The sequence below is a fragment of the Diplotaxodon limnothrissa genome, linkage group LG15, assembly GCF_057381915.1.
Source record: "Diplotaxodon limnothrissa isolate DT_005_m linkage group LG15, D_limnothrissa_male_GT1.1, whole genome shotgun sequence".
In the NCBI taxonomy this organism is placed as follows: Eukaryota; Metazoa; Chordata; class Actinopteri; order Cichliformes; family Cichlidae; genus Diplotaxodon; species Diplotaxodon limnothrissa.
The window spans coordinates 12,907,605-12,931,902 of NC_140610.1; the positions used below are offsets into that span (position 1 = coordinate 12,907,605).

General features: G+C 39.8%; 1 protein-coding gene, 4 non-coding genes, 2 pseudogenes and 1 gene segment (V, D, J or C); 3 read left to right on the forward strand and 5 right to left on the reverse strand.

Moving 5' to 3' along the window:
- Positions 1-584: 584 nt before the first annotated feature.
- LOC146617182 (U2 spliceosomal RNA) lies at positions 585-775 on the forward strand. The gene has a single exon (XR_014906901.1). It is a non-coding gene; the product is annotated as a U2 spliceosomal RNA (small nuclear RNA).
- Positions 776-1,449: 674 nt separating this feature from the next.
- On the reverse strand, positions 1,450-1,640 carry LOC146617183 (U2 spliceosomal RNA). The gene has a single exon (XR_014906908.1). It is a non-coding gene; the product is annotated as a U2 spliceosomal RNA (small nuclear RNA).
- Positions 1,641-2,268: 628 nt separating this feature from the next.
- On the reverse strand, positions 2,269-2,351 carry trnal-uaa (transfer RNA leucine (anticodon UAA)). Its single transcript has one exon. It is a non-coding gene; the product is annotated as a tRNA-Leu (tRNA).
- An 847-nt stretch (positions 2,352-3,198) lies between these two features.
- Positions 3,199-3,411, reverse strand: LOC146617185 (U2 spliceosomal RNA; annotated as a pseudogene).
- Positions 3,412-8,212: 4,801 nt separating this feature from the next.
- On the reverse strand, positions 8,213-8,353 carry LOC146617186 (U2 spliceosomal RNA; annotated as a pseudogene).
- Positions 8,354-9,544: 1,191 nt separating this feature from the next.
- LOC146617187 (immunoglobulin kappa variable 3D-20-like) lies at positions 9,545-11,689 on the forward strand. The segment is given in 2 exon segments: positions 9,545-9,611; positions 11,352-11,689. Coding segments are annotated over 2 exon segments (405 nt in total).
- On the reverse strand, positions 9,913-10,103 carry LOC146617188 (U2 spliceosomal RNA). Its single transcript, XR_014906909.1, has one exon. It is a non-coding gene; the product is annotated as a U2 spliceosomal RNA (small nuclear RNA).
- Positions 11,690-17,965: 6,276 nt separating the features above from the next.
- On the forward strand, positions 17,966-20,346 carry LOC146617189 (serine/threonine-protein kinase pim-1-like). Its single transcript, XM_085372579.1, has 9 exons — positions 17,966-18,026; positions 18,419-18,655; positions 18,781-18,906; positions 19,030-19,124; positions 19,263-19,310; positions 19,395-19,613; positions 19,703-19,883; positions 19,970-20,140; positions 20,230-20,346. Exons 1-9 carry the CDS (start codon positions 17,966-17,968, stop codon positions 20,319-20,321), a joined length of 1,230 nt encoding a protein of 409 aa, XP_085228705.1. The 3' UTR covers positions 20,322-20,346.
- The last annotated feature ends 3,952 nt before the right edge of the window (positions 20,347-24,298 follow it).

Consider the following 24,298-nt stretch of genomic DNA (forward strand, 5'->3'; position numbering starts at 1 on the left):
TGATCAATAGGAGTTTTTAGGAATTTGCTGTGAGCAATATCCCCCCACCCAGTCACCCCCAAAAAAGCTGGGATGAAAGACAAATGAGAGGTCTGTGCCAAGGTCGCCCCCTCTCAGTCTTACTGTACATGTTATATGTAGAACCGTTGGCTTGTGCAATTAGGGAAAGCCCAGACATAACAGGAATACAGTTACCGGGAGGAGAAACATTAAAAATTTAACAGTATGTAATTATCATATTATGAAAACAATTATAACGCCAAGAAAGTTATAAAAATGAATTGAAGACGCTCCGTCTCAACGACCGCTGATTGGACTGCAGGCGACCACGTGATTTTGAATCTCATTAACCGGCATGCGCTGACCGGCGTTTCAGAAACTAAAGTGTCGTCATATATGTGGCGCCGTTTAAAAACTGAAACATGCCGACCATAGTTATATTGTGATGTTTCGGAGGTAAAACGTCAGTAAAACATCGACCTGTCCTCTACCATTTGTTAGAAGGCGACTGTGTTCTTCATTGTAACCATGAGTTAGAGTTGCAGTAAGCAGAATGAGTCGTTTCTGTCGTGCGATATGTGGGTATCGCTTCTCGGCCTTTTGGCTAAGATCAAGTGTAGTATCTGTTCTTATCAGTTTAATATCTGATACGTCCCCTACCCGGGGACCATATATTAAATTGATTTTTGGAGCAGGGAGATGGAATAGGGGCTTGCTCCGTCCACTCCACGCATCGACCTGGTATTGCAGTATTTCTAGGAACGGTGCACCCCCTGAAGCTGTGAAAAACAAATGTCATTTGACTCAACAGTTTGTGCAAAGAAATTTCTTATACGCTAGATATATGCGTGCGTCTGCATATGTGGACATTGTCTTCGTGTAATCTTCCAAGGTTAGTCAGACTGAAATCTTGCGACTTAATATTTGTGAATGACTTACATTTAACTATTACCAGAATTACTAAATCCTGCCACTTGGACTGACACGTGGCTGGACACACACTTTCTATGGGAGATGGTTCTTATCAGAACAGATACTACACTTGAGAAAGAGAAAGAGAAGAGTTAAACCTATAATCAACATGAGTCCTTGTAGATGGCAGCCTCCGGTTTTTAAAGACTTCTATTGGTCTCTAGTGGACAACAGAGGTAACTGCAGGATTGGAGCCAGAATAGTGTAACTGCAGTTCAAAACGACATATTTTTTTGATTTCCCATAGAAAGTGTGTGTCCAGCCACGTGTCAGTCCAAGTGGCAGGATTTAGTAATTCTGGTAATAGTTAAATGTAAGTCATTCACAAATATTAAGTCGCAACATTTCAGTCTGACTAACCTTGGAAGATTACACGAAGACAATGTCCACATATGCAGACGCACGCATATATCTAGCGTATAAGAAATTTCTTTGCACAAACTGTTGAGTCAAATGACATTTGTTTTTCACAGCTTCAGGGGGTGCACCGTTCCTAGAAATACTGCAATACCAGGTCGATGCGTGGAGTGGACGGAGCAAGCCCCTATTCCATCTCCCTGCTCCAAAAATCAATTTAATATATGGTCCCCGGGTAGGGGACGTATCAGATATTAAACTGATAAGAACAGATACTACACTTGATCTTAGCCAAAAGGCCGAGAAGCGATACCCACATATCGCACGACAGAAACGACTCATTCTGCTTACTGCAACTCTAACTCATGGTTACAATGAAGAACACAGTCGCCTTCTAACAAATGGTAGAGGACAGGTCGATGTTTTACTGACGTTTTACCTCCGAAACATCACAATATAACTATGGTCGGCATGTTTCAGTTTTTAAACGGCGCCACATATATGACGACACTTTAGTTTCTGAAACGCCGGTCAGCGCATGCCGGTTAATGAGATTCAAAATCACGTGGTCGCCTGCAGTCCAATCAGCGGTCGTTGAGACGGAGCGTCTTCAATTCATTTTTATAACTTTCTTGGCGTTATAATTGTTTTCATAATATGATAATTACATACTGTTAAATTTTTAATGTTTCTCCTCCCGGTAACTGTATTCCTGTTATGTCTGGGCTTTCCCTAATTGCACAAGCCAACGGTTCTACATATAACATGTACAGTAAGACTGAGAGGGGGCGACCTTGGCACAGACCTCTCATTTGTCTTTCATCCCAGCTTTTTTGGGGGTGACTGGATATTGCTCACAGCAAATTCCTAAAAACTCCTATTGATCATTGTTGCTCCCATAGATACATTTCAGTTTACCAGTCATGAGGCTCCAAATTATACCAGGAGTGGGGTTTGAACCTACGAGAGCATGCGCTCATTGGAGCTTAAGTCCAACGCCTTAACCACTCGGCCACCCTGGTGCATATATATTGTGCATGCGTGTTCCTTTAGGAAACAGGAAGATTGGTAGGAGAAAGAAACGTATTAATCTTGTTTGTTAGGATCATAGCCATAAATGGAGGACTCTTATAAAGTCCATGGATTTTCATTCACACATATTACATGAGGTATCTACTCTTTACACACTAAGGATCCACACTACCAGGGCTACGGCACACAGCTGTTTTATAAATCATCAAAACCAATACTATCCTAAGATTTATTATATACAAAATGATCTGTTCCAAAATGTTTTCATGTAATCCTGAAAACAGAAAAACAATCTTCTGCACTATTAACCATCCACAAATGGAAACAACAGACAATACAGGTGATTTTAGCTAAAAAGCCAAGAAAAAATTGTGTGGTGTTTTTTTTTTTCAAACGATGTAATTTACAGCCACAGAGGACAGAAAGCTGCAGTATGTAGAGAAAGAGAAGAGTTAAACCTATAATCAACATGAGTCCTTGTAGATGGCAGCCTCCGGTTTTTAAAGACTTCTATTGGTCTCTAGTGGACAACAGAGGTAACTGCAGGATTGGAGCCAGAATAGTGTAACTGCAGTTCAAAACGACATATTTTTTTGATTTCCCATAGAAAGTGTGTGTCCAGCCACGTGTCAGTCCAAGTAGCAGGATTTAGTAATTCTGGTAATAGTTAAATGTAAGTCATTCACAAATATTAAGTCGCAAGATTTCAGTCTGACTAACCTTGGAAGATTACACGAAGACAATGTCCAGATATGCAGACGCACGCATATATCTAGCGTATAAGAAATTTCTTTGCACAAACTGTTGAGTCAAATGCCATTTGTTTTTCACAGCTTCAGGGGGTGCACCGTTCCTAGAAATACTGCAATACCAGGTCGATGCGTGGAGTGGACGGAGCAAGCCCCTATTCCATCTCCCTGCTCCAAAAATCAATTTAATATATGGTCCCCGGGTAGGGGACGTATCAGATATTAAACTGATAAGAACAGATTTTTTTTTTTTTTTTTTTTACTTCTTTTATTTTCTTTCCACAACAATTCAAAAAACTTTTTCCATTTCCATTACAAAGACATATTTACATTTCATTTCTTTCCCACATTCATTCATCGCAAACCAATCATTTTCATGTAACATATTCATATAACTTATTGCTTTTCATTGCTCCTTTTCCCTTTCTCCCTTCCTTACTCTTTACCTACCACCACTTTTTAGGTGCCTTCGCAGTAAAGAAGGAAGGGAAATCTTTCCATCTATCCTTGATCGTGTCTATTCCCCATTTTTGTAGTTCATGCCAGTATGTCTTTTCAAATTCCCTCTCTACAGCTTTAGTCGTACCTATTTCCCCCTCTTTATATCCTCCCGTTATACAACTCTGTCTTGCCTTCCACAATTTCATTTTTACAATTGTTAACAACATACAACGTATTTTGTATCTCTCTTTTTCTATGCTGTTAGCCCTGAAAAGGGTAATCTCTTCATAAGTCACCGTGCCCAAACCTTTATACTTCCCCTTTACCCTTTCCCATACCTTTTTTGCGTATTCGCATCCCCAAAGTACGTGTTCTATTGTTTCCTCTTCTACGCAGTTGTCCCTCGGACACTTTTTCTGTTTTCCCAAGTTATGTGCATACATGATGATCCTCACAGGTAACCTTTTGTGTAAATGCATCCAATTAAAATCCTTCAAAACATTTTTAAAGGTCTTATCCTGTGCACATTTCCACACTTCTGGACTCACCGGTACCTGGTTATAATTAGCTTTCCATACCATTTTCTTATATAAAAGTTTATGGTTTAGTACGGTATCCACCTCTTTACATTCAGCATGTTTCTTTCCCCATCCCAGCATCCTCTGAAAATATTTTGGTCTAGTTTCCGCCTTTGGTCCCTTATTTTCCCACCCTATCAAAAAACGGTATGGAATCGCTAACCAAAACCATAACAATATTTGACATTTATGGACATAGTTCTGTTTCAATAGCTTGCATACATTTGCATAAAACATTGTATCTAACTTCAAAGGGACATTTGGTACCCCTTTCCCACCATCTTCAATTTCTTGATACATTTGCGTTCTTTTGACATACTCATAACCCCCCCAAATAAATTTAAATATCGCTCTGGTTATTTGCGCTCTGTAGATCTGAGGCATCGGAAACACATAGGCCAGATGTAATAACTTCGGCACCACCTCACTCTTTATAATCAGAACCTTCCCCGTAATTGTTAATTTCCTTGCTTTCCAAAGGCCCAGCTTCTTTTCTACCGCACTTAACCTTTTTTTTCCAATTGCTAAGCTCATCTCCTTCCTTATTTCCAAAGGTGATTCCTAAAATATTCATTGGGCCTTGGCACAAAGTAAAATCACAGATATTATCTCTTCTACCCTCCCATGTCCCCAAATATTTATACATCGACTTCTCTTTATTTATCTTTGATCCAGTCGCTTTTTCATAAATATCTAAAATTTCTATCGCACCCTTTAAACTATCATCATCTGCCAGATATAATACTGTATCGTCCGCATACTGCGATATCTTTAAAACTTCCCCCCGCGGCATCGGAATCCCTTTTACTCTCTGGCTTTCCCTTATTGCGCAAGCCAAAGGTTCAACATACAGTACATAAAGAACAACAGATAATGGACATCCTTGCCTCAAACCCTTTGTTTGATACACTTTTTCTGTAAGGAATCCATTTACTTTTATTTTCAGACTTATGCCGTTGTATAAATTTTTTACCCATTTTTTAAATTTCTCTCCCAAACCCATATACTGCATTACCCTCCACAAAAAATCATAATCTACCCTATCAAAGGCCTTTTGTTGATCTAGGCTCACACATAGTGCTGGCAAATTTCTATCTCTAACGTATGTGAGTATGTCTCTGTGTAGTTGCACGTTCCAAGACATTTGCCTCCCCCTGACCCCACACGTCTGATCCTTCTCCACTATTTGCATCATTACTCCCGCGAGTCTATTTGCCAATATCCTACTCAGGATCTTATAATCCACACATAGCATAGTTAACGGTCTATAATTATCAAGTTGTTGTGGGTTACCTTTCTTGAATAGAATAGAAACCACACCCGTCTTCATACTCTCTGTCATCTCCTTTCCCTCCATGATTTCCTTAAAAACTCCCAACAAATGTATCCCCACCATTCCCCAAAAAGTTTCGTAAAATTCCTTTGTTAATCCATCTATCCCTGGCACTTTGTTTGCCTTCATTCCTTTTAATACTTTATATGCCTCCCCTATTGTAACTTCCCCTTCTAAACTGTCGCTTTCTTCTCCCGTTAATCTCTTTTTTATTTTCTTTAAGAAAAAATCCCCTTTTTCTCCCTCTAATTTTTCTTTTCTAAACAAGACCTCATAATACTCCTTCGCCGTTTTAAGCATATTTTCCTTCCCTTCTATCATTTTCCCATCCTTCTCTAATTTTATTATAACTCCCTTTTTTTCCTTACTTTTCATCTTTTTAAAGAAAAAGGCCGAACATTTCTCGTTCTCCTCATACTCCTCCTGCTTTATTTTATATGTTTCAGCCCTTGCCTTCCTTTCAAGTAATTCTTCCTGCTTCAATCTTAAACTTTCCATTTTCTCGTCCATGTTTTTGTTGTTTCCTTTTTCGTTTTGTAGTGTATAAGTATATTCTATTTCTTTTTGCAATTTACGAAATTCCTCTTTCCTTACGCTAGACCTTTCCGTACAATAATCCACCGTGAACTTTTTTATTTTGTTTTTTACATCCTCCCACCAATCCAGTTTATTTATATATAAGCTTTCCATCTCCTCCCATAAAGGGAAGAGCTCTGCAAACCTTTCCTTATATTCTTTTTCCATAAGTACTTCGTTATTCAGTTTCCAGTATCCTTTTCCATAATCTATTCCTTCTGTCTCCAAATCCACCACTATCATTTGATGATCTGTGAACAAAGCCGGTATTATTTTCCCTTGTTTTATTTTACACTTTTTCTCTATCAAGATGTAATCTAATCTACTTTCCATCCCTCTTGTGTTCTTCCATGTGTACCCCACTCTTTTCCCTTGTAGTGTGGCCATTACATCTATTAAACCGTATTTTTTTATAAAGGTCTTAAAAGGGAGCGAAGTTTTTATTTTCTCCAGTGAACAGTTGAAATCCCCTCCCACAAAAATATTTTTCCTTGTCATAAAACAAGTGTCCATTTTTGAAAGAAGTTCTCTTCTTAATTTGGGATCCACATATGCATACACATTTATTATACGGTTTTGTGTCCCACTTTTTTCCACATCTACAACCATAACCCTTCCCTGTATTAAAGTATAGCTGTCCTTTATTCGTATACTTTTATTCCCACATAACACTCCTACCCCAGTCCCATGTACTCCCCCTATACTCCAGACCGATTCACCTCCTCTCCATTCCTTCGTAAAGAGGTCAACATCCCCCTCATCTTTTAAATGTACTTCCTGCAACAAGCAGACATCAAAATTATAATACAACAAAAATTCATAAACCATTTTTCTTTTCCGAGCATTCCTAAGTCCCCTTACATTTAATGTTATTATTCGAAAGTTTCCCATGTCTTAAAACATAAATCAAAAAACAAAAAAAAAAGGGGGTCTCAAAAACAAAACCAAAACAAATCAAAACCATAGGAGTTTTATTTCAGTATCCCCATTTTTAACTCTTCATATTAACCTGCGCCAATAAGTTCTTAATAAAGGAATCTTCCGATTTTTCTTCGCTTTCAGCCTCTTCCCCCGTATCCCCATCACTAGTGAAGTCACTTAAGGGGGTATGCATGCATTCAGTCTGTGTACCCCTCAAAACATGTCCCTCCGTATTTTCCACCTGCTCCATCCGTTCCTCCCTATCCTCTTTATTTTCCGTTTTTGTCTCTTCTGGAGAAGCACCTGAGCTCACCTTTCTCCGCCTCTTAGCTGATTTTCTCCGCGGCTTCGCTACTACTGCCCACACCTGTCCGTCCTCTGCTTGTTTCTCTCTCTCGGCGTCCGATTCACGTAATGTTCCTTCCTCCTTATTCCTCTGCTCTACTCCGCCTTCCTTGCTCCCAGCTCTCTCCTCATTAAGGTGATCTTCGGCAGCCGTTGACGCCTCCTGTGTTCTTTTTCCGATATCAGCTTCTGCATCCGATTTTCTGTAATGTTCATTTCCTGCCGCTTCAGAATATGACCTTGGTCTAGTACAGTCTCTTGCCATATGGGTCTCTGAATCGCACAAATGACATTTTCTAGGTTCCTTACAGTCTTTAGTTATGTGGCCTATCTTCCCGCAACTCCTGCACCTCATTTGTTCACACCTGTCCGCATTATGTCCGGTACTGCCACATTTTCTGCACGCTTGGGGCTGCCCAGCATACACTAGGAAACCCCTATCTGCTCCTATGGAGAATACCGCGGGTGGATGGCAATATCCGTCCTCGGTAGACGTATCCACATTTAATTTAACTCGGAATTGTCTTTTTCCGGTCCATAGTCCTAAGCCATCCTTTATTTTGCGCACTCCTGGTAGTACTGTGACGTACCTTCCTAAGAAGTACTTAATTGTCTCTTCCGAAACCCAAGGGTTATACATATGGATCGTTAAAATCCTATAATCATTTCTGTACAAAGGAGTTACCGTATATTTCTTTAGTTCTTCGTTTTCTTCTCCGTGAAATCTCCTTCTCACCTCCTCCGCACATTCTCCCGTGCAAAAGGTTACATCATAATGTTTACTTGCCGTACTCTGCTGGAGGCAGTAGATTTCCTCAGGCTTTATCTTTAAAGCCTCGTAAAGGATCCTTCGTCCGAAGTTAATTCTGTCATGAATCTCATCCTCTTTCTCCATCAACTCGAATCTCAAAGTATTTCTTGTAACTTGCATCCATGTATTTCTCTCATGAAAATTGGCCGACGCCGCCGCCATCCTGCATTGCTTCTCGCCTTATCACTGATAAGAACAGATACTACACTTGATCTTAGCCAAAAGGCCGAGAAGCGATACCCACATATCGCACGACAGAAACGACTCATTCTGCTTACTGCAACTCTAACTCATGGTTACAATGAAGAACACAGTCGCCTTCTAACAAATGGTAGAGGACAGGTCGATGTTTTACTGACGTTTTACCTCCGAAACATCACAATATAACTATGGTCGGCATGTTTCAGTTTTTAAACGGCGCCACATATATGACGACACTTTAGTTTCTGAAACGCCGGTCAGCGCATGCCGGTTAATGAGATTCAAAATCACGTGGTCGCCTGCAGTCCAATCAGCGGTCGTTGAGACGGAGCGTCTTCAATTCATTTTTATAACTTTCTTGGCGTTATAATTGTTTTCATAATATGATAATTACATACTGTTAAATTTTTAATGTTTCTCCTCCCGGTAACTGTATTCCTGTTATGTCTGGGCTTTCTCTAATTGCACAAGCCAACGGTTCTACATATAACATGTACAGTAAGACTGAGAGGGGGGGACCTTGGCACAGACCTCTCATTTGTCTTTCATCCCAGCTTTTTTGGGGGTGACTGGATATTGCTCACAGCAAATTCCTAAAAACTCCTATTGATCATTGTTGCTCCCATAGATACATTTCAGTTTACCAGTCATGAGGCTCCAAATTATACCAGGAGTGGGGTTTGAACCTACGAGAGCATGCGCTCATTGGCGCTTAAGTCCAACGCCTTAACCACTCGGGCACCCTGGTGCATATATATTGTGCATGCGTGTTCCTTTAGGAAACAGGAAGATTGGTAGGAGAAAGAAACGTATTAATCTTGTTTGTTAGGATCATAGCCATAAATGGAGGACTCTTATAAAGTCCATGGATTTTCATTCACACATATTACATGAGGTATCTACTCTTTACACACTAAGGATCCACACTACCAGGGCTACGGCACACAGCTGTTTTATAAATCATCAAAACCAATACTATCCTAAGATTTATTATATACAAAATGATCTGTTCCAAAATGTTTTCATGTAATCCTGAAAACAGAAAAACAATCTTCTGCACTATTAACCATCCACAAATGGAAACAACAGACAATACAGGTGATTTTAGCTAAAAAGCCAAGAAAAAATTGTGTGGTGTTTTTTTTTTTTCAAACGATGTAATTTACAGCCACAGAGGACAGAAAGCTGCAGTATGTAGAGAAAGAGAAGAGTTAAACCTATAATCAACATGAGTCCTTGTAGATGGCAGCCTCCGGTTTTTAAAGACTTCTATTGGTCTCTAGTGGACAACAGAGGTAACTGCAGGATTGGAGCCAGAATAGTGTAACTGCAGTTCAAAACGACATATTTTTTTGATTTCCCATAGAAAGTGTGTGTCCAGCCACGTGTCAGTCCAAGTGGCAGGATTTAGTAATTCTGGTAATAGTTAAATGTAAGTCATTCACAAATATTAAGTCGCAACATTTCAGTCTGACTAACCTTGGAAGATTACACGAAGACAATGTCCACATATGCAGACGCACGCATATATCTAGCGTATAAGAAATTTCTTTGCACAAACTGTTGAGTCAAATGACATTTGTTTTTCACAGCTTCAGGGGGTGCACCGTTCCTAGAAATACTGCAATACCAGGTCGATGCGTGGAGTGGACGGAGCAAGCCCCTATTCCATCTCCCTGCTCCAAAAATCAATTTAATATATGGTCCCCGGGTAGGGGACGTATCAGATATTAAACTGATAAGAACAGATACTACACTTGATCTTAGCCAAAAGGCCGAGAAGCGATACCCACATATCGCACGACAGAAACGACTCATTCTGCTTACTGCAACTCTAACTCATGGTTACAATGAAGAACACAGTCGCCTTCTAACAAATGGTAGAGGACAGGTCGATGTTTTACTGACGTTTTACCTCCGAAACATCACAATATAACTATGGTCGGCATGTTTCAGTTTTTAAACGGCGCCACATATATGACGACACTTTAGTTTCTGAAACGCCGGTCAGCGCATGCCGGTTAATGAGATTCAAAATCACGTGGTCGCCTGCAGTCCAATCAGCGGTCGTTGAGACGGAGCGTCTTCAATTCATTTTTATAACTTTCTTGGCGTTATAATTGTTTTCATAATATGATAATTACATACTGTTAAATTTTTAATGTTTCTCCTCCCGGTAACTGTATTCCTGTTATGTCTGGGCTTTCCCTAATTGCACAAGCCAACGGTTCTACATATAACATGTACAGTAAGACTGAGAGGGGGCGACCTTGGCACAGACCTCTCATTTGTCTTTCATCCCAGCTTTTTTGGGGGTGACTGGGTGGGGGGATATTGCTCACAGCAAATTCCTAAAAACTCCTATTGATCATTGTTGCTCCCATAGATACATTTCAGTTTACCAGTCATGAGGCTCCAAATTATACCAGGAGTGGGGTTTGAACCTACGAGAGCATGCGCTCATTGGAGCTTAAGTCCAACGCCTTAACCACTCGGCCATAGGGTTTACAGGGATGGAGGACTCAAATGAGAAAATATCCAGCGAGCAGCAGGTTTTGGTGCAATGTTTCAAAACAAGCTATGCAGAAGAGCATGTTTGGGAGCACCGTACATCTGACTTTGAAGCAGATGGGCTACAGCAACAGAAGGCCAAAATGAGAGCCACACTAACAGCTACAACAACTTTTTCAAGAATATTATTTTATGACAGACTTGAGCATGAATGATGAATATGAATCGGAAACAACAATGAACAACAATGTGAAACTGCTCATGAATCATTTAATCTATGAGTGAAAGTAGTTTTCTTTAATCTCCTCCTCCTTTAGTTTGCCTCTCCTCTTTATAAGCTCCAGCTCTCTTCTCCTACTCACATCTCTAAACAGTAAAGATCATTTACACCTCACACTGACAACATGCTGTGGACCTTCTGCACTCTCATCACTGCTCTAACATGTAAGATCTTCTTATTCCATTTTTTAGTCCATATTTAGAGCTAAACTTTAAACTTCTATTTTTTCTGTGTTTCCTGGCAGATGTTGATGCAGTGATTGTGTTGACCCAAACACCTGCTGTCCACACAGTTTCTCCAGGTCAAGAAGTTGTTCTCAACTGTAACATAGAGAGAGATGATGGGAATTCTGTTAGATGGTATAAACAAGTTCCTGGAACGGTTCCTCAGTATGTTCTAAGATTTTATCATTCTAGCAGCTCACCCAGCTTTGGAACAGGATTCTCCTCAGACAGATTCAACTCTAAGTCCTCATCAAACATTGATTACCAGTTCATTATCAAGCGAGCAGAGACAGGAGACTCTGCAGTGTATTACTGTCAGACATGGGATGACTCTGCCAGTGCAGCTGTACCACAGTGATTTAGACAGTGACAAAAACCTCCTCATTAGTACTTCTGCTTTTTTAGAAACTTTCACATGCAAAAAAAAAAAAGACCCATAAAAGAAACCCTGTAATGTGCTATTAAACACTAAATCCTCCATTTTTAAATCCTTTTTAATCTTCATTATTAAAGGCATAAAGAGGAAAGCACTGAAATATGTACATCTCATTTACTCACATCAGCCCGAACAGATCACATAAACCAAACTATCCAACATATAGTATTATATGTTGCTGCAAGCTATTCTTAATAACAGAAATTTTATAGATACTACTCACAGGTCTAACTGTCCAACAGCAGTTTAACTTATCATTTAAAAAAAAGTGTAGTTAACATGCAGTTTAAAAAATATATATAAAGCTATACTGAAGCTAGTTTAGAGCTTCTACACCATCTTCATTTACATTTAGCTTTGATTATTCAGAAACATATTTTTAAGGCAGAAGGAAAATATAGAAGTGTGAGGATAAGGACACTAGTGATAAATGTTTGATTCTTTTACAACCATTTTTAAGAACACGGTGTGATTTATTGTAGCTATTGTATTATTATGGTATATATTTTTCTATCATTTGTAAAAATGATGACGATCAAACTGACTGACATAATACTCATGGGAAGGAAATATACAGTATTTACTCAGTGTCTTTTCTGCACACTGCAATTCTGTCAAGAATACTTGAATGTGTTTTAAGTATTTTACTATTGGGTGGCTGTAGCTCAGGTGGCAGAGCAGGTCAGCCACTAATCAGATGGTTGGTGGTTTGATCCCAGGCTGCCTCCTGGCTGCATGCCAAATATCCTTGGGCAAGATACTAACCCCATGTTTGCCTACTGGTGGTGGTCAGAGGGCCCGGTGGCGCCAGTGTCCGCCTCTGTCAGTGCGTCCCAGGGCAGCTGTGGCTACAATGTAGCTTGCTATCGCCAGTGTGTGAATGACTGAATGTAGTGTGAAGCGCTTTGGGGTCCTTAGGGACTAGAAAAGCGCTATACAAATGCAGGCCATTTACTTGTTTAAATGATTAGCACTAGTGCTCATAAACCACAACGTAATGATCTGTGAATGTGCTTGAAAGCGATTGTTTACAGTACACAGCAGTTATGTTAAAAATATGCTTCTCTGTTATCTGAAATAGAAATACAAAAACTAAAAGTTTTTTTATTTGCAAAAACTAACAGATCGAAAAAATACATTCCCCAAACAAACAAAACAAACTTTGTTGTTGATGACTGATGAATAAAAATAACAAAAAAGAATGCAGTACAGTAGAATTGTATTGCATGGGATCATTTTACAAATAAACTAATGCCAACAAATAACTAAAGCACAATAAACAAACATTGAGCTTATTTGAAATTCATCCATCCATCCATCCATCCATTTGCTTCCGCTTATCCTTTTCAGGGTCGCGGGGGGCGCTGGAGCCTATCCCAGCTGTCATAGGGCGAGAGGCAGGGTACACCCTGCACAGCATCAGGAAAAAGGAGCACGAGAAGCTTGAGAAATACCAAAGGCTCAGAGAAGAGCTCGAGAAGATGTGGAGGGTTAAGGTAACAGTGGTCCCAGTGGTAATTGGAACACTCGGTTTGGTGACTCCCAAGCTAGGTGAGCGGCTCCAGCAGATCCCAGGAACAACATCAGAGATCTCTGTCCAGAAGAGCGCAGCCCTAAGAACATAAATAAACATAAATCAGAATAAATTTGATAGTATTGACATTATATAAATTAGAGATGGACCGATCCGATATTACGTATCGGTATCGGTCCGATACTGACCTAAATTACTGGATCGGATATCGGAGAAAAATAAAAAATGTAATCCGATCCATTAAATATCACGAAATCACCTCGCAAAACTTGCAACATGCCGTAACTCACCTCAGAACGTTAGCACGTCGGAGCAGTATGCATCACGTGATAGAGCGGCTGTGGCATGCGGGACCTGTCGGTGGTCTGGATAGCATTTGGAGCTTCGCTAGCAACCTGGCATTTCATCTCCGACAAAGTTATCCCCGAGAGAAGTAAAGCAAGTGTGTAAGTCCATCTCTGAATGTTTGTAAAGCATTCCTGCGTTAAGCTTAATAAGCGACTGCCTCTTCTTGCTAACAAATGCACAAAAAAAACCCCAAAAAGAAATCTTTCTACCTTCTGCAAAGTTCATCGCCCCAGAAAGACAAGTCAAAACAAGTAAAAAAAAAATAAAAATGTAACAGCCTCCCGATTATGACCAATATATCATTTACGTCACTGATACATCCGTAACTGAAATTAACTCAGAACAATTTGTTTATTTTTTTAAATGGTCATTCAGAATCAGAAGATTATTTACGGTGATGTTTTTGGTGGGAGTGAAACAACAATCTACTGATAAAACCAATAAAAATAAGATATGATAATAAGAAATAACCACTGTTGGAAGCCTTATTTACTCTTATCGCCTTAATCATGTGCAGTAATTAAAGTTGAAATGAGAAACTTTGCATTTGAAAGATGCTCTTCTACTGGGCACTCAAAATGCTTTCTTACAACAAGCATCATTCATCCACACCTTCATACATAATGTGCGCACATTTTAAATATAAATTAATATTACTGTAGCAGTATTTTTTTTTTTTTTTTAAAAAGATAAAATGGCCACATTTAAGAAGGCAGGACCTGCAGTTATTGTCCTTTTCCAGACATTTATCTGGCACTTACTTTGGGGTTTTCTGCAGCTCGTCCTCGGGGCCCTCCAGACACAGAGACAGCAGGTCGTAACCCAGGATCTTCTGGGCTATGGTGAACATTTCTTTAATGTTGGGGTATTTCAAAAGTCCTCTGCCCATGCCCACAAACTGGCTGCCCTGACTGGGGAAGAGGAGCACGGAGCAGCCGCTGCTTTTGGGTGAGGCGCCGCGGCTGGCTCGCTGTTCGGGGGAAAAGCGGGGGCTTCAGCCGGAGGAGGGTAATCTCCAGCCGTGGAACCGGGCTTGTTGGTGGACAGCGTCCTGCTCAGAGAGACCAGCGACCTGACCTTCCCTCTGGAAGATGCCGCCATCCTGACTGCCACTGATGCCAACATGAGCTGTTCCTCATCCAACGACGTGTCTGCAGATGAAATAAGACGCACAGCCCGCCCGGACAAACTGTAATCACCAAAAGAGTCAACTTTGCTTGAACTCAATTCTGATATCTGCTCGGCATGACACCTCACAGGGAGACGAAAACAACCGCCAGAGGAAAGAAAAGAACAAAATCTTCAGCGAAGGAAGATGATATCTCCAATAAAACTATTTTTGAAGCCATTATGGGACTTGACAAAAAATTTGAAGCACAACTGGAGGATATCAAGGAACAAAACAGACAAAGTGCAGCTATGGTTGCCAGCTTGGCTAAAGCTGTAGAGTTTAACGCTGCAGAGATAGCTGATTGCAAACTGAAAGTTGTTAAACTGGCAAATGCGAATGAACTGCTGCTTAAAGAAAACGAAGACTTGAAAAGAAGAGTGAGAGAACAAGAGCGCTACCGAATGAGGTGGTGCCTAAAACTGAAAGGGGTGAAGGAAGACAAAGACGAAAACATTAGAGTGAAGGTTTTGCAAACGCTTCAGAAGATTGCCCCTGACTTGAACTTAGAAGAGGCTGTTGATATTGTCCACCGCTTAGGGAAACAAGTTGATGGCAGAAACAGAAACATCATTATTCTATCCACACAGAGGCGAATTAAAGAAGAATTGTGGAGGCGCACCAAAGATTCTTCAACCTGCAAGCAAGAAGGCATCAGCTTCGCAGAGATGTTGCTGCAGGAGGACATACAAGATCGACAGCGCCTATGGCCTCTGGTGGAGGAAGAAAGACGTGCAAAACTACAAATATCTGTAGTTTCCACTCCGTATATTTTCAAAACAAACTCGTTACTTTGGGTTTAACGCATTTGGGGGAAGTTAATATTTCACGTCACTGCAGGCCTTCAAACAATGAGATTTGAGCCTAAACAGTGAAAGGCAGTCGCGTTTTAATCAGTAGAGGATGTCGCATAAAAAGAGATGAAAGAACAAACCATGTACTGTAGTGTTGATTTATTTATTTTTAGCACAACACCAGAACAACCCCACGTGCCCATAATTTGCGGTACTTCAGAAAAAAAGGAGTGAACATAAAAGGGAGTAAAATGTTGTGTCAGGTAATTTCAAATGCAGCATTTCTATCACCTCAACAAACACTAACTGTGTTACAGTGTGTTGCTATCTAAAGCTCTACTTGCTGTATTTCACAGGAAGAGAAAGAATGAGAGCTAACTTCACTCAGAGATATAGAAAGAAAGAGAAAGAAACCAGGCTGTATTTAAAGGTAAGGACTGCTTAGTGATATTTGATAAAATGTAGTTGTATTTTCACAGGGACATAAAGTGCTTGTCTTACTCCCTTCTTCTAGCTCGAAATTACTTGCCAAGTGGTAAGGACCGTTCATGGTCACACGGTGAGAACATTGGTGTTGACTATGAAGAGATAGGGTCAGACAGGGGAGGGGCCAGTCAGATTTATCAACTCAACCTCCTTAAAGCATGGAGAGAGGCTGAAACCAATCTCTGGTGAGCCCGGTTAAGGAAAGAGATGAGTTGGTGCCTGAGATGCCAAATTCCAACATCCTCATTCCCGCCATTGAGATAACACTCTCACACAGGCCCAGAGAGCAGATGTTGCTGCATTGCAGATGTGTTATACCCCCTGCCCAGCCGAATGACTCTCAAAACGAAAATTTTGCAGAAAATCAATGTGATCGCTTGAATCACTGGAATTATCATCTCGATATCTCTTGTCCTTCTTTCATTTCAGACGTCTTGAAAACAAGTTTTAACAAAGTCCTGGAGAAGTGCCCAATGCTGGAGGACCTCCTGCTTTACCCCTGGCTCAGATAAACTCCTCTCTGACACAAACACACACGCATACTGAATTCACATCTTGCCATACAAATGTGATACAGTAACCAACTTTCTTTCTTTCAGAAAGAAAGAAAATTGGGAGATTCAAAAATTTCCTCACAGTAATGTTTGCATCAGTCTATCAGACGAATCCCCTCCAAGTCCAATATTTACATCAGTTACAGTGATAATGCTTGGTGTCTACTTTCAGCCACCGCAGTAGAATGCCAGGAATGAATCTCATTGAAATTGTAGTTGCATTTGCTATTTCATTTAATTGTCATGGATGATACACAGATAACCCAACAGCAAACAGAGGAAAACAATGGGCTTAAATACACAGAGGGATAAATGAGGGAATAAGACACAGGATGAGAGCACAGCTGCGAGAAATCACAAACAACAAGACCATGGGGAAGGAAAACTGAAAACACTAACATAGTCTAAGGAGCTTAGAAAGAAAACGTCTGGACTTCTTTAAGTTGCTTGAAGATGTTCAAGCAAAGTTTAAGTTCTTTTCATCCGAGAAGGTGAAACATCTTCAAGCAACTTCAAGTCCAGACGCTTTCTTTCCAAACTCCTTAGACTACGATGACCTAGATGACTGAGAACCTTCACAGACATGAAAACACTAACACAGCACACATGACTATCAAAGTAAAACAGCAAACAAGAGACTTTTACAAAGACACAGAGTTGACACAGAGAAATGACTGACTGGGGAGAAATTGGGGAACATGGAAACAAGAGTGACTAGACATGACACGTGGGACACAGGGGCAAGGCAAAGTAACAGAAACCTAAAGCCTAAGAATATAACACAAGAAGAAAACAATAAAGAGAACCAAAAACATACATAAGAATAATCAATGAATATAAATGAACAAACACAAAACACTGGGTCACAGACTCACTACCATGACAGTTAAATGTACATAATAAATACTTTAAATCAGATGACAATGTAGCTGACACTGTGTTTATTATAATGTGTGTGGTCAACCACAAATCTTCATACTGTCATCCATAGATGAGGTCTTTATACAAATGATGAAAGATAATGAAAGAAACTGTTTAATTGATATGAAATGATTGAATTATAAGAAATATTATGGCTTTGTCTGCCAGTGTTTTTCTGTAAACTACTTTGAACTACTGGCAGTCAGTGAAGTCACTGAAAGGCAAGATTCTATGTTGTGTTGCCGTAGTTTCCAGAGTTTACTTATAAAGCTCACTTACAGAATTCAGTTAGAAAAGTCAAGCATTTGAAGGGTGCACATTTGAAGGAATATTAACTCAATCTTAGCTCATTACGGTTTACATTTTCGATTTTAAAGGGTCTCCGAAATTACAATGAAAAAGGAAACAAGAAAAATTGCCACTCCAGCCGATAAGAAAGATTCGGGAGATCAAGGTAAGTAAAATAATAAAATCAAATCCTGGTAAAATCCAAATCCTAGAAATGTTGACACTGTGTGAATCATTTTTGGAGCAATTGAATCATATGTTTAATTGAAAATAGCTTTAATACAAGATGTCTAATCAAAGAAAGGTTACCGGTCTTTTGGTAAAATAATGTAATAAGTTTATTCTTGGACTCAACAGTAAAAACAGACCAACAAGTGCCATCAAGATCTAAGACTTAGTAAACCTAGTATCAACTCGCACTGATCAGTTATTTTTTTCATCCCAAGATTAAACTTGTGATCATTTAAGCAAAAGCAATTTCAAATTCTTTGCCATCAAACTGCTTCCAGTCTTGATGTCGGGGACTCTTTTTCACCACTGTGTTGTTGTCGTTTATAGATTGTAAGAGCAGGACTGCTAAAAGAAAGGCCAGTCCTGAAAAGAAGACCCCAATGAAAAGGAGGAGGGTCGCTGAGCAGGCTGGTCCTTCCACCAGCTCAGATGTGGTCAAAGGAGTGAAGCGCAAGGTTGTGCAAGATGAAGAGGACACAACAAAGAGAGCAAAGAGGGCTAAACTTCTTGACCATATGAGCGGTGACAAGGAGCAAGCATCCTCCTCGTTGGACTCTGGTAAAGGTAGGCTAATTAGTTGAATAAGGGGGTAGATTAAGTGTGGTTGCTAGGTTTAAGATATTGGTGTTTAGTGTTTGTGTCTATCATCCAGTGAGCTGATATGCTTTTGGTGTTTTCCACATCTCCAGACTTGAACAACAAACAGGTGTGCGCAAAAAATGGCAAAAGAAAGGCCACGGGAGACGACAGAGAGTCACCCAAGAAAAAAAAAAGGAATGTGGACCAGGACAAAAAATCAGTGGCAGACCAAAAACGTAAGTAGCAAGCAGCTTGGGTTTTATATTCAGGGGAAGGGCAAAAGGAACATTTAGGCTACAGAGGAGAGTAATTTGTGTCACAGCTGTAATAAAACAAGATTTGCTGTTTTGTCTGTTCAGGTGAATTCCAAGCCAGATATGTGGAGGAGCACCAGCTCGGAGAAGGAGGCTGCGGAGCAGTGTTTTCTGGCTACCGGATAGAAGATCGTTTTCCAGTAAGTGTTCAGATGATGGTAGTAAGACAGGCAGTAACGCAGATAATGGATAATATCGTAAACTGAGACGTCTGCTGTGTTTCCACCTTTCATTATGTCATACTGAGGAAATGCTCACCAATGCTCTGTGTCTTCTAGGTTGCCATCAAACACATTCCCAAAAATAAAGTCTACTGCAAAGTGGCGGTAAGCGTCCAACACTTGAATTAGTTTTACATTACTGGATTGAATGCGGCGTTCCTCATCATCCACTTTGTTGTAATATTTCAGGATGAAAGCGGGAAGATGCTCTCGGTGGAAGTGGCCATTATGGTTAAACTTGCAGGTGAAGCAGAAGGGTCAGTGGGAATATCAGCACCTGTGTCCTTGCTGGAGTGGTTCGACCTTGGCAAAGAGCTGATCCTGGTGCTGGAGAGACCTGTCCCCGCTGTGGACCTGCAAAAATACAAAGCAGAATATGGAAGAACCTTACCAGAGGACAAGGCCAAGGTAGGTTGACTGGGAGAGCCTTAGACTGTACAGCATTCAATCAAGGCAGAAAAGCATTAACTCATTATTGTGTTTTTCATCTTTTCCAGGTCATTCTGAAGCAACTAGTTGATGCTGTAAAGGAACTTGAGGATAAACACATCTTTCATCGGGACATCAAGGGAGAAAACATTCTGATTGAGACCGGCTCCGATGTGCCTCGAGTTCGCATCATTGACTTTGGACTGAGCTGCTTTGTTAAACAGCGATCTCTGTATCGCGTCTTCTATGGTAACATATTCTGCTCCTGCTTTTCACAGATGTAGCAATTTGTGTCTTTTGTTTTAGAAGAAATTGTAATTGTGTCTGTTTGTTAGGCACTCCTCTTCACACCCCTCCCGAGTGGTACAGGAGGAGCTGCTACAGGTGTGGACCCACCACGGTGTGGCAAATGGGAGTGGTGTTGTATGAAGCGCTTCATGCACGGCACTTTAGTACCGAGAGGTTCCTCGCAAAGAAACTGAGCATCAAAAAGCGTCTGTCCACAGGTAAGAAAACTTCACACTTCCAGATCCACTGATGTCTTGGATCACTAGAACTATCATCTTCATCTTTTTGATCTTTTCTTTCTTTCAAGAATGCCAGAATTTCTTGGAGGCATGTTTAACTATAGCCCCGGAGAAGCGCCCAACACTGGAGGAGCTCCAGCTTCACCCCTGGCTAAGATAGCACACACAAACACACAATTCACACCTTATCATATAAGTGTGATACATTGTGGTAACCTCCTTTCTTTTTTCTGTTGGACAGGAATGGGTCAATCTTAAAAAATAAATAAATAAAAAATTAGCTTTTTCGGACTTCCTGTAACCCCCCCCAGCCATCCCAGGAAAGGGGATCTCTCTTTGAATGGGCTTTCCCGAGGTTTCTTCCCATCGATCTGGCCCCCTGGGGAGTTTTTCCTCGTCTTCATAGAGAGCTTGGGCTGGGTCAGGAGCTCCATCAAAACTGTCTTTATTTGATGACATTAAAGTCATCAAATAAAGATGTGTTTTACTTAAAGTAAAATTGGATCAAAATAAAACTTGTTTAATTCATCTTTGCTGAGGATTCTCCTTCATTACTATTTTGTTTTGTTTTGTTTTTTTTACCCATGGTGCATTTTGACAAATAAGAAAACTGAATCAGGTTAAAGTGTGCACAAAGACAGTCACACTGCAAATGATCTGAAGACTTGCATCTGTTGCTCTAACCCCCAACTAGTTTAGACAGATTTCCAGGTTCTACCAGAGGTTTTTTCCTTCAAGAAGGGAGTTTTTCCTTCCCACTGTTGCTGAGTGTTTGCTCATAGTGGGTTGTAAAAGCATAAAAGTTAATAAGAGGCATTCATAGCAGAGTTATCACAGAGGGAACTATATAGCTTAAATGTACAATTTCTACAGGACGAATTATAACTTCATTATGTATAAAAGCTTCTGTGGATAATTACTCCTATTTGTAACTTTACACAAGAGAAAGTTTGGTGTCACACTATTTATAACAGGTTGGGTTTTGTCCTCTGAGTTGAGCCTTTGGTTGCAGTTTATTGAAGAATTTCCTCTAAAGTAGCTGTTGATAAAGATTTAAAGTCCTGTTTATATACAGAAATATGCTTTAGTTCATGTTTTTTACATGTCTGCCTCAGTGGATCAGTAGAAGATCTGGCACAGGAAACTAGATGATGAAAAAAGGGTACGAATACACATATATATCTATAGATACAGATATATAAACACACACACACACACACAGGTTGCAACGTAGTATTTTCATTTTTTCTTAGCATTTCTTTAACGCCTTGGTGCAAAAGAATACCTTCATCTGTGTGTTGGAAAAAAGAACTACAAATTTGGAAAGGAATTTATTCATGTTCTTACTCATAGATGGAGTACATGGTTTAAAAAACACTGAGGAAACAGATATGAGGCGGCTGTATTAACATAAAAACATTAATACAGTTAAAAATGAATAAAAAGTTGCACGCTTAAACTTATTTCTCTACAGTTTGTACAATTAATCCATGTAACAATAGGTTCTCCCTTAATATAGTAGTTATTAAAATATCTTTACATAAAAATACATTTTTAAGTACTCTCCAGTGGAAGTCTGTTGTGGCTTATGTTTCTAAATGACACAACCATAAAGCAGCCCACAGAATATACAAATATGTCTTTGATAAGTGAATGTTGGCTCCCACAATGGCCTGTTAAGTTATTGCAAAAATAATTTACTGCATAATATGTCAGATTAGAACATGTTATGAGCACAAAACTGAAGGGGAAACAATAAAAACAAAAATGAAAAAACAAATACTAAATTAAGTTAAAGGATATTTCTTACTATACTATATAATTGTATAATGTTGCGTTTGATTGCAAAAGAAAACCCACCAAGAAAAAAAGAAAGAAAGAAAAAGAGAGAATAGTTTAATATATTCAAAACACATTCTTTTCTTTTATTTAAGCTGTAGCGAGATTCAGATGGACAAAAGAGAAAGAAAATTATTACAGATTTGTTTTATTAATCATGAATAAACTTTATTATACACAACTCTAAATTTCAGTTGGTCTTAGTCAGATGTGTTTTTAATTAAATCCTGCAACACTGTGCTCGCTGCCATCACTTTATATCTTAGTGTGCAATTCAAATATATACTTATTACAATATTTTCCCCCTTAACTCTCAACTCGCGTTTTTAAAATGTCTGTGATCATATTTGTCCGTTGACTTCTGTCTGGGCCTCGAACGATTCATCAGACAGGTTGGCAGCCTCCAACTGATGCTCCAGACTTTCATCATCGCCTCTATTCTGATCAACTCTTATCTTAAACTTAGTGATGAACTCATTACTGGCCAGCGCGTCCTCCTTTTTAGGGCATGTGGGCTTTGATAACAGCCGGCTTTCCAGTCGCTCTGCAAAGAAAATTCACAAAACATTTCTTATTTGGTAAGCTTGTTAACAAATTTTAGTTCAGTTTTGCTGAAAGTTATAGCATGCATCAAGTAAGAAGCAATTGGTTTTTAAAAAGCATATACATTCCCCAAAACATTTTTATTATGTGCATTTTGGAGAATAAAAGATTGTACACAATTTCCCTTTTTAAAGTAAAAAGATTATTAAGTCTAATTCTTACTTATTCAGTAGATTAAAGTATTGAAACATCATTATTCATAAAATATGCACATTACAAAATTAAAGTTATTCAAAAACTACTCAAGTACTTACTCCAATACTCACATTATTCAAGTAAATTTAATTTTTGCCAATGTAATGTCACATAAAATCTTAATCTGAATAAGGGATTTGAACCCCACTGTCACGGCCATGGGATCAGCAGGCCGCTGACTAGTAGTGTTCTCTCTCTCTCTCTCGCCAGGGCGGAACTCATGGTGGGTTCACGCCCTCGGCCCACGCCCCTCTGAGGAGGAAACACCTGGGCCTCATCAGTGCAGCCAGCATTTAAGCCAGGGAGTGGCTTCTACTCATCACTGGATCGTTGCGTGTGACTCGCGTCAGTGCAGCCCGGCTCTGAGCAAGTTCTCTTTTGCTTCCCTGTGCAAAACCTCTAACGTGTGTTTCCTTCTGTACATAGATCCCCTGGACCCGACTCTGCATCCCCCGAGCGGTGTTTGGAGAGAGAGTCAGAAGAGGAGCAAGTGTCTTTTCCCTACCTGGATTTCCCCAGAGCCTTTTCCCTGTCACCGCTTTGTATATAGCACTATCCCCTGCACTGTTTGTATATACACCTGGTGGAACTGTAATAAATACAGACTGTGCCTCTGAGTCCTGCGTGTGAGTCCTCAAGCGAACCGTGACACCCACACAGATGAGAGCTTAGCAGTGAAGCTCTCTCTTAAAATTTGAGTTATAAAGTCAGAAGTTATCACTGACAGAGATCCATGTTCTTTTAACATAAGAAAGAATATTTGCTGAAATTGACATTAATCCAAGCCCTTAAAACGCCATTTTGGATTAAGCATTTCCTTTTAGAAAAGTCTTCAATGAGCAGGAAGCTCCAGTACTGAAAAAAGAAGCCAACATCAACTGCTAAACGTGCTAAAAGTAAGTAAGTCCCCGTAGACTCCTATGATCAAAACACATACAGTATAAAAGTTATAGGTTACAGATCTGAAAAGTAAAACAAATGTCAAAGTGCAAAAAGACTTATGGTCCCATAGAAGTCTATTCCATTTGCCTGGAATTAGGTGAACACCTTTGTGACAAATTTAATGGCTCAGTCATTTGTTTCATGTCATATTTAATAAAAGACTGACATGGTGGCATGTGGAATTGTCCATTTTGCACATATTTGGTCATTCTAAGCGTCAGAAGGGGAAAGATCATTCTGGGAATGCCTACTGGCGAAGGATGTGTGACTGACAAGTCCAGTGTGTGAAGTTTAACTACAGTCTAAGGAGCTTGGAAAGAAAAGCATCTGGACTTCTTTAAGTTTCTTGAAGATGTTTCACTTCTCATCTGAGAAGCTTCTTCAGTTCAGAATTTCTTCAGAGAACTGAAGAAGCTTCTTGAATGAGAGGTGAAATGCTCTTCAAGAAACTTAAAGAAGTCCAGATGCTTTTCTTTCCAAGCTCCTTAGACTACGATGACCTGAACGACTGAGAACCTTAACAGACAGTTCTTCCCTTCATTCATCATGCCTGATTTC